Source organism: Orycteropus afer, unplaced genomic scaffold (assembly GCF_000298275.1).
Source record: "Orycteropus afer afer isolate SDZICR_OR568_19922 unplaced genomic scaffold, OryAfe1.0 scaffold00529, whole genome shotgun sequence".
Taxonomy (NCBI): Eukaryota; Metazoa; Chordata; class Mammalia; order Tubulidentata; family Orycteropodidae; genus Orycteropus; species Orycteropus afer.
In genome coordinates this window covers 57,043-67,878 of record NW_006922116.1, presented here as the reverse complement: position 1 = coordinate 67,878, position 10,836 = coordinate 57,043, and the positions used below count along the sequence as shown (strand labels likewise).

The 10,836-nt window shown below is 36.1% G+C and overlaps 1 protein-coding gene across 1 annotated transcript in view; it reads right to left on the bottom strand.

Moving 5' to 3' along the window:
• PLCB1 (phospholipase C beta 1) overlaps positions 1 to 10,836 on the bottom strand; it is a gene marked incomplete at its 5' end in the record, with an annotated part of 251,113 nt that overhangs the window by 217,616 nt on the left and 22,661 nt on the right. Inside the window, 3 exons of the mRNA XM_007955668.2 lie at positions 1,386 to 1,485; positions 4,780 to 4,944; positions 8,265 to 8,419. Coding sequence (XP_007953859.2) covers positions 1,386 to 1,485; positions 4,780 to 4,944; positions 8,265 to 8,419 — 420 coding nt within the window. The remainder of the gene's footprint in view (positions 1 to 1,385; positions 1,486 to 4,779; positions 4,945 to 8,264; positions 8,420 to 10,836) is intronic.

Here is a 10,836-nt window from a genome sequence, read left to right as displayed (position 1 = left end):
TTACTGTGGGTTCCATTTTCCAGTAAGCCTGGGCACCAGAATGAACACATGTGCCACAGACCTAACCACAACTCACACTGAGGCACAGTTACCCAGCCTAGATCAGCCAAACCCTTGCAAACCCACAGACCTGTGAGCAAAAAGATAAATACTTGTTATAAGCCACTGATTTTTTTCAAACTTTATTGTGGTTAATAAATATGTATAACATAAACTTTGCCATTTTAACCATTTTTAAGTGGACAATAGACATTAATTACATTCACAATGCTGTGCAACCATCACCACTGTTTATTTCCAAAACTTTTCCATCACACCAAACAGAAACTCAGTACCCATTCAGCAAAAACCCCATTCCTTCCTCACCCCCACCCATAGTAGCCATTAATCTACTTTGGTCTCAATGTATTTGCCTATTCCAGATATTTCATGTAAGTGGGGACAAACAATATTTTTGTGTGTGTGTCTTATTGGTGTAGTGCCTAAGGCATTTGACTGCTAACCAAAAGGCTGGCAGTTCAAATCCACCAGCCACTCCTCAGAAGGAAGGTTGGACAATCTACTTCCATAATGATACTGCCTCAGAAACCTAAGGAGGGGTCTCTATGAGTCAAATCGACTCGACGGCAGTGAGTTTGGTTTATTTGTTTTTTATTTCACTTAGCATATTTTTTTTCCAGGTCCATCCATATCATGGCATATAACAGAACTTCATTTCTCTTTGTGGCTGAATAATATTCCATTGTATGTATGTGTGTGTGTGTGTATGTGTGTGTATATGTATATATATATGTATATGTGTGTGTGTGTGTGTGTGTATGTATATATATATATATATATATATCACATTTTATTTATCCATTCATTTTACTTACCCATATTTTCCACTTTGACTGTGAGAAAAGGATGAGGGCACCAATTTGTCTACATTCTAACACTTGTTCTTTTCTTTTTTTAAAATAATATCCATCTTAATGTATATGAAAGCCACTGAACTTTTAGATTGTTTGTTACTGAGACTTATTGTGGCAAAAGTTGACCAAAATATTATAACCCATCACAAAAACATGAAACTGGCTGACATAAACAAATATTTATAGCCCTGCTTATATAGCATAATCAAAAGGTTCAAATAGCCTCCCAATTGATTGATTCTTTAATAATCATGTAAGGCAGTAATGCTTTTGTTTGAAATTTTAATAAAATGCTCCTCACCACACTGTACATAGTGACCGCTCCTTGGGTTTCTGAGGCAGTATCACCATGGAAGCCGATTGCCCAATCTTCCTTCCGAGGAGTGGTTGGTGGGTTTGAACCACCAGCCTTCTGGTTAGCAATCAAATGCCTTAGGCATTATGCCACCAGAGCTCTTACACTGTACATACCTGGTCGAATTGCCTGCACTGGCAAGATCCGGTGGCCAATAAATTTACCTCCTTCTTCATAAACTGCTATCCTTAAACAGGCCAGAGAAGGAAGCACCACCTACAGGGATATTATGGACACAACCGGTTACAAGAACGATCAACTCCTAGAAAAAATTTGGCAGGTATTATTCAAATGGGCATGGCTTTTCAATCGAAGTGGAAATTTTTACATAGCTAATTTAGATAGAAATTAAGCTGAGGTTCTACAATTTTGATTTTCAAAACAAGAAACCACAGAGTGCTATGACTTCATTTATGATCGATCACACTGTCCCAGTGAGGTATTTGTTCAACACACAGGGTATTTCTTTATACATGAAAATTCTCAATCTGGAAATTACCCAAGTTCTATGTTTAAGTACAAAGAGTTAATGGTCTTATCACTGTGTGAGCATTTACTGTTACATTTTCAAAGCAAATGACTTTTATAGTTCAAAGTAAAAGCAAAAAAGAAAACACAACTTTCAGGACAGCTGTCAAAATTCTACTGTGTTATAAACTTGTTCATTTCAAATTAAGCAACAAATAATTACTCATTTTCTTTCTCAGTGTAAAAGGCCTGAAATATACAGCTACATATTATGTCAGGAATACAAGACCAATATCCAGATTCTCTTACAAAATGTTTTTGATTACGATTACAAACTAATATTTATTCAACATTGTTAAGTGCCAGACATTTTTCTGAGTACTCACTTATGGATTAACAACCCTATGATATACATCCTGTTATTAAACTAAATCAATGTGTGAAAAATACTGGGACACAGAGAGAAAAGTTAACTTCTCCAAAGTCTTCCAGGGATTAAGTGTTAGCTCTGGGATTAGGGCCCATGCTCTTTACCACACTACAGTATGTATGATGACCACAGAAACCCCATAGACAATACGTTAGATAATGTTTTTTTTCTTCCTGTAGATACCTGAATCACCATTAGAATCCACTAGAATTGTATTCATATTGATGAACATATATTCCACTCACTAGGTTCCTTTCCAGGGAGTAGAAATTGTGAATAGGTATGTGGAAATATTACAACAAATTGATAGCTGTATTTGTTATATAGTATCAGGGTCTCCCACATCTGTGTTATTGGGAGTGTTCATTTTAAACACCATGTTATCAAAACACCCAGCCTAATTTACATCAAGTGAGCTAATTATGCTTCACCAAACCAAAACACCAAATCAGTTGCTGTGGAGTTGATCTGATCCATGTAGACCCCATAGGGTCAGAGTAGAACTGTGCTCCACAGAATTTTCAGCAGCTGATGTTTCAGAAGTAGGTTGCCAGGCCTTACTTCCATGATAGCTTTGGGTGGTGCTTTGGATTGAATTGTGTTCCTCAAAAATATGAATTATAAATCCTAACCCCTATATTTGTAGATAGGAGCTCTGGTGGCATAGTGCCTAAAGCATTTGACTGCTAACCAGAAGGCTGGTTGTTCAAACCCACCAGCCACTGCTCAGAAGGAAGACTGGGCAATCTACTTCCATAGTGATGTTGTTGTTGTTGTTGTTATGTGCCATCAAGTTGGACCCAAGTTGGGTTTCCGAGGCAGTATCACTACGGAAGTAGATTGCCCCATCTTCCTTCCGAGGTGTGGCTGGTGGGTTTGAACCGCCAGCCTTCTGGTTAGCGGTCAAGTGCCTTAGGCACTACGCTACCAGAGCTCCTTTCCATAGTGATACTGGCTTGGAAATCCAAGGAGGGGTAGCTATGAGTCAGATCTGACTCTATGGCAGTGAGTTTGGTTTTTAGTTTATACCTGTAGATACATTCCCTTTAGGGAGTAGAGTTTTCTTTGTTATGTTAATGAGTTCGTGGCACTGTTGTTGTTGTTACGTGCCATTGAGTCAGACCAGATTCACAGTGACCTCTCCTTGGGTTTCCGAGGCAGTATCACTACAGAAGTAGGTATGTCTTCAGTCAATCAATTTTGAAATATAAAAGAGCAGATTGGGCACAAAAGAAAGCAATCACAGATGGAGAAAGATAGATATCATGTGGAGATTTCCAAGGAACACTGAAAAGACTACTAGAGAAGCTGAGACAAGGATTTTCCTCCAGAACAGACAGAAGAGGCCTTCCCCTAGAGCCTGTGCCCTGACTTTGGACTTCTAGCCTTGTAGACTTTGAGAGAATATATTTCTAAATTAAATTTAAAGCCACCCACTTGTGCTATTTCTGTTATAGCAGCACTAGGTAAGTAAGACAGGTGGACTTAACGACTAACCTTCAGTTAGCAGCTGAGCACTTAACTATTCATGCCACCCTGGGGCTCCATATTTATCAGGAAACTGAACCAAACCTAACTCACTGACATCCAGTTGGAGCCAACTCACAGCGACCCCTCCTTGGGTTTCCAAGATGGTATCACTACAGAAGTAGATTGCCCAATCTTTCTTCTGAAGAGTGGCTGGTGGGCTTGCACCACCAGCCTTCTGGTTAGCAGTCAAATGCCTTAGGCGCTACGCCACCAGAGCTGCTATATTTATCACAGAGAAGGAAACTTGCTTAAACTTATTTTGGCCTTACTTAGATATTTGAAGAGTCCTTCAGAAATGTGAGAACATCAAATTCTATTACCAAAAGGTATACTTTAAGATCGAGAGAGGGCAGGGGAAGTGAACTAAAATGCTAGAGAAGATCACAAGCTTAGCAAGAGCTTAATGATGCTTACATAGAGATACTCCCTTTGCAGAAGACTGCTTCTGTGGATGTTCTGGCAAGATAAAAGTGAGGATATGGCAAGAAAGTCCACTCTGTGTTGTACTGGACTTACTGTCTTCCTTTACGTGATAAGCATGCATGAAGAAGATTGAGTTTTTAGTGAAGGCAGAGAGAAGGACATAGTAAACTATGAAAGGTTTTAACTGTATCAGACAGATTCCAGACAAAATGCCATGGCTAAATGCTGCCAGGAACTAAAGATTCTAGGGAATTCAATTAATATTCTTTTAAAGCAAGTATAGACTTTGTCTCGGCTAGCCTATTATTCCCTACTTTGTACTCTACTTCATTTGAGTTACAATGAAAATATATCATTTGTATTGTGCAAAGGTATAAGTTAAACTTATATGTTAATCTTATCTTTCAAAGTGAGACATATTAGAATTAATTGATATACAATATAATCCTGGGTAATAGAATATGATGTTCTCACAATATAACCCTGAAAATCAAAACAAGTGATTAGCACAGAATTTCAAGGATAGCTTTCAAAATGCTATTGCTTTCTGAATATGTAAATTCCCAAACTAAGCAACATATAATTACTAATCTCATTTTTCACTCAGTGTAAAAAACCTAGAATGCAGCTACAAAACATGTCAAGAACTCCAGATTAACCTTTTTGAACACAATGGGTTCTTCTTCCCAGACAGGATTTACTGCATTTCCTTGTGACGTCTTGGTCTTAAAGGCCTTCCTCCTTGTGTCGACAGGCAAACCAAACATATCCACTTCTACATAGGTCCCAACTTTCTTATCAGAAAGAAACTGACCTGAAATTATCTAGGAAATAATAAAAAGAGAATCTTTGATAAAAGAGTAACGAAGACATAAGAAAATAATTTCACAAAGTATATATACTGATTATGAAAGTGTAATGAAACAGAAGCAAGAGTGCAAATTTGGTTTCTATTTTATTTGAAGAGTTGGTAGAGGAATTCATATTAAAAATGCTGCAGGCGGAAGAAGTAGATTAATAAAAGTTGTATAGGAGGAAAGAAATGAGTCAAATATTGACTTTAAACCACCCAGTCCAGTTTACTGTTATCCCTAGCCTCATCTGAGTAGCCACCCATACAATTGTGGGTATTGTTTGCCCACTTCTAAAACTATGGATATTATGAAGTTAAAAAGGAAATGAAAGAATTGCTTATTCATAAAATGTCTCCCATGTCTGTCTAGTTTGCTAAGCCAGTTTTCAGAATCTGAGGGCTCAATGGGGGTGTTATAAAGTTAATGGAGATGGAGGCAAACAACAATATGTTCTGCTACTCTACACGACAGAAGGACAGCAGACAGCAAGAGTTGATGGAGCACACCTGGTGAGTTTGGATTGTCTGCTTGGAACAAAGCAGTGTGCCAGTCAAGTGCTTTCTGAGCTCAAGTCAAGAAATGTGATAGAGTCACTAAGACTATAACCAGGAATCAAACAGGAAGTCAAACCTTAGGATAATGGCAGCATGAAAATGGTTCTCGGAGGCTGAATTAGGTCAAAGTCAGCTACACGATGATACAGTCAGCCAGAACATATTATAGAGAAAGACAGATGAGTTCACCCTGGGGCATCTCATTTCCCCTGGAGGTTCTTTCCAACTTGAGTGCATGCTAGCAACCATCTCTTTGTTTAACTTGAAGTTGCACATGCTTAGAAGGATTGAGCAGGCATTTTACAACATGTTTGAAACCTCCAAGTTATGAGAGTCATGCTGGAAATTCAGACGCATGAAAATTTTGTGAGCTTAACATGTTTGATCAAAGCAGAAATTCTTCACTAAATTAACATTAAATCTCAATGTTGTCATCAGTAAAGTGGGTAAGGGAACATCACATGAGTTCACAGACTCATTTTGGCACTATGAAGTCAATGCTGGAAGATTCAAAACAAAGGCAAAACTGAAAATGTATGAGCTGCATCTGGGCTTTAGCTGTTAAAAGCCGGAATCTACTGTAAGCTGTCCAGCCCATGCAGAGGCCACTAACAGATCTAGAAGGGCCTCCATTCGGGACTGAGGAAGCAGTTGACACTTGTCTGGGGCTCACTTTATACTATGCCATTGTTTTATAACCTCACAGCAGAATTTTCAAGAAAAATAACAAATAAAAAACAAGCATACAATCTGCAAACAAAGCAAAAATATTATTAGCTTGCCTCAACTGTAACAACAATTGCCAAAGGGTCTGAAATAACATTTATCAATTTGTGATGCTTAGGAACTTATTTTAATCAAACTTGACAGAAATAAACATCCTTTGTTGAAAACGATTTCCAAAAAGAAATATAACTTTGAAGCTCTAGTTCTGTCAGCTTCATCTTTTATTACATATGCCTTGATATAGTTTCAAAAGGTATCATTGTGAGACTCTTCATTTAAAATTTATTTTTAATTTTTGGTGCAAAATGACATTAGTTTTAAGGTAAAAATGGGCTCTGTGGCTAAGGTAGATTGACATGAGTGAAACTGCTCAAGTATATTTTAATATATATTTTTTTTCCTTTTCAAATGCCTTTGGTTTAAGATAAATCTAAAAAATTGCATGTATGTACAATAAAAAATTTATTATATACATACGAACAATAAAACACATCATATGATGTTCCCCTACCCATTTTACTGATGACAACATTGAGATTCAGTGTTAATTTAGTAAAGAATTTCTGCTCTGATCAAACATGTTAAGCTCACAAAATTTTCGTATGTCTGAATTCCCAGCATAACACTCATAACTTGGAGGTTTCAAACAATAAAAAATTTCTTAAAAAGAAAAGAAATGGGACTTATAAAGGCAAATAGAATTCTAGCTGCAACAAACAAGGACTTACAGAATTCCTTTTAAAAAGCTCTTCATAAAAACTAATTTCCCACTCTAGTATTAAAAATACTTTCTGGTTGAAACATCAATTTAAAAGACTGCAGAAAATCATTTGGAATTAATTATTTTAGGCTCAGATTTATATTCAATAAAGCAACTCTGCTTCATTTAAAATCATTAATATGTGTTATTAAATCCCTGAATACACTGGTATACCTTCAAAAACCTTGCTATGGGAAATTGAGAGCTCTTATTCCATATTTAATAATTCAATGAAAGAATACATTTTTCCCCACTTTTACTCAGTGTAGATACTTCTTTAGAACTAAGAGGGGGGGAAAAAAAAAGATCAGAAGATCTCTCCAATATAGGTCACTAGTTTTCATGGTAAATTTAATTGTGGGATTTTTATACCAACCCAAGGGATTGACTATGGTGAATTTCACCAATTCCTTTTATGGATTTAAGGTCCAATTTTTGTCATATTAAGAGTGGGACTCAACTGCTTTACCTCATCAATGGGCTTTCTAAAAACTTAAAACATGATTTTTACAAGTCGAGTTATTGTGGTTAAAAAAATATATATATAACAAAACGTTTGCCAATTCGACATTTTTTAATGTACAATTCAGTGACATTGGTTACATTCGTCATGTTTTGCAACCATCATCACTACCCATTTCAAATTTTCTATCACCATTAATGGAAATTCCATGCCCCTTAAGCAAAGACTCCCCCTTTCCCCATCTCTCCCACCTTTGAGAACCACTAATAAACCTTGGTGCCCATACATTTGCCTACTTCATATAAGTGCAATTATACAGTATTTGTACTTCTGAGTCTGGTTTATTTCACTTAGCATAATGTTTCCAAGGTCCACCCCAGTTGTAATGTGTAACACGACTTCATTTCTCTCTAGTGCATAGTAATATTTCATCATATGCATGTACCACATTTTGCTTATCCATTCGTCTGTTGATTGATATTTAGGTTGATTCCATCTTTTGGCTATTGTGCTGCAATGAACATTGATATACAAGTTTCTATTTGTGCCCCTGTTTTCAGTTCTTTGGGGTATGTAACTAGGATTGGGATTGTTGAGTCATACAGTTGTTCTGTGTTTAACTTCTTGTGAATCTAACGAAGGTATAATCATTAATGAGAACAACACAGGAGGAAGTGGAGCCTTTGCTAGCTACCAAGTTTTTAATGATCGAACTGTACTTCCTCATACAAGACAGATGAGTTCAAGACTTTTGCTAGAGATGATTTTGTACTAGAGGTTTACTTACCTTAACAGATAAAGTGTTGGCCACTATCCCATCTACTATGCCTTCAGTAAATGGATCAAAATGCTTGTCAGGTCTCCTCATGAACTCTGGCTTCAATCTGTAGCCACTCTTCCCATTGTATTCATACATCCCCATATTTATTTGCATAGCCAAGTCTGAATATAAAAAAAGGCAAACCTTTAGTATGAAGACATTGATATGCTGAGCGAGAAAGGGAAAATGAGTGGTATTATGAACTCCTCATATTAAAATTTACTTTTGTGACTGCTCTTGATGGCACATAACAACAACAACAACAACCCCTTGACAGAAGTAATGTTTATTCATTGAAACACAGAGAAGAAACAAAATCAGCTGTCCACCCCAAATCCAGAGATAACCACTGTCAGTAGTATGGTGTATACTCCATTTTTTCACTTCAAATATATTTTAATTATAGAATATATCCATTTCATTAAATATTTTCCTGCCTTAAGTTTAACAGCTATGTAAAATTCCTTTGGATAGATATATTTAAGTAAGTGTATTTTACCGGCACTCTCTTTGGGTGCAAGGAGTTCTGGTGGTATAGTGGTTAAGGCATTTGACTGCTAAGCAAAAAGTCTGATTCAAACCCACCAGCCACAAAAGAAAAGATGAGGAAGTCTCCTTCTGTAAAGGTTTATAGCCTTGGAAACCCAGTGGGGGCCACTATGAGTCGGAATTGACTTGATGGCAGTGAGTTCTCTTTGGGTGCATTTCTGTTTCTTGTCATTTTTCACTGTCACCTATAATAATTGTGGAATATCTGTGGGAAATCTTTGAATATATCAATTATTTTGTTAGGAGAATTTCTGGGTCAAAATAGTGCACATTGGAGAAGGATTTTGATAAGACTTACCAAAGACCTTTCAGAAAGCTTAAACCAATTTACATATCCTTAATCCTTGTTTTTGAGGGCAGGCTTCTCTACACTTTATCGATAATGGAAGCTGTACTTTCTCTCTGTTTTTATAAATTATAGTAAGAATTAATCTTTCTCTCTTTAAAATGTGCATTTCTTTGATTTCTTTTTAGCACAATCACTTTCTAAGTATACATTGACTCTTTTCCAGTGGCCAGTGACTGCTGCTCGAAGTTTTCCTAAGACTTATTCATTGTACCCAATGAATGTTCACAATAGTTACAATGCTAGGGTTACAAAATACTTTATTAAGTCATAAGGAATTTAGAAAGATGTCGGGTGGTCCAAATTCTTTGTGCCACATTTATATGCATAATAAAAAGGGATTATAGAATGATTTCAGGATGCCATGTAACAAATCATTCTTACAGTGGAAAGAACTGATATTTCTTCCTCATGAGGTTATTATGACTGTGACACGAAAATTGGACCAAATAGAAAACTGCAAAATGATAGCTCTATCACACACAGAGAATTACTCCAAAAGTCGAGGAAAAGAAAATCACATTAGCAATTTAAATCATATGCTCTAAAAAATAGTACGCAACAAGCAAGTAGATTTACCTTAGGAAGGAAAGAATAATTGTATACCAGGAGAGCCATTGTGATAATTAACCACATTTATGCACAAAAGAAGAAATGAACATATCATTTCATACCATATGATAATCCCAATAGTTGTCAAAGAAACACTTAATACCATTCAACATAAATTCCTAAAACTCTGTTGTTCAACTAGGACAAGCATATACTCTCTCAGTATGTTAAAGAGTATCTGTCCCAAACTCTCAGCCAACATCCTACTCAATAGTATAGTAACAGTAAAATTCCCATTAGTGTCAAGATGAAAAAGATGACCACTCTTAACACTGCTATTTAACAGTATTCTAGAACGGTCAATCCAAAGGAATACTACAGGGGGAAAATTAAATACATTTAAATTACTGTGATTATGTATCAGAAAACTCTGATAGAATCTACTGGCAAAATACATTATTGATAAGAGTTTAGGATGATGGCTACTGATAAAAGATATTTATTTGTAAAATTATCTTATAAATAGCAATATACTGGACAATCTTCTAAGAATGTAGTGGGGGGGAGATTTTATCTAAAAAACTAGACCTCTAAAAAAGACCACTGATTTGGCTGCGGGACTAAACAGAAGAATTTTAAATGAAAAGGAAAATATTGTGACAGGGAAAGCAAAAATTAAAAAGAAGTCAGTTTTCTATAGATGAACTTACAAATCTATTGCAATTTTAACCAATTTTTTTTTAATGGGAAAGAGAGATACATAATACAATTAAATGAAATTAAGTTAGAACAAGAATCCCACATATAATGACAAGAAAAAGCTAAAAAGTGATAGCAATAAATGAGAATTCCCACTTCCAGGTATTAAACCATATTATAAAATACTATATAAGGAGCCCTGGTTGCACAGTGATTAAAGCTCTTGGTTGCTAACCAAAAGGTTGCTTGTTTAAATGCACCAGTTACTCTGTGTGAGAAAGATGTGACAGTGTGCTTCTGTAAAGAGTATAGCCTTGGAAACCCTATAGGACAGTTATACTCTGTCTTATTGGGTCTTTGTGAATTGGAATTGACTCCAAGGGCAGTGGATTT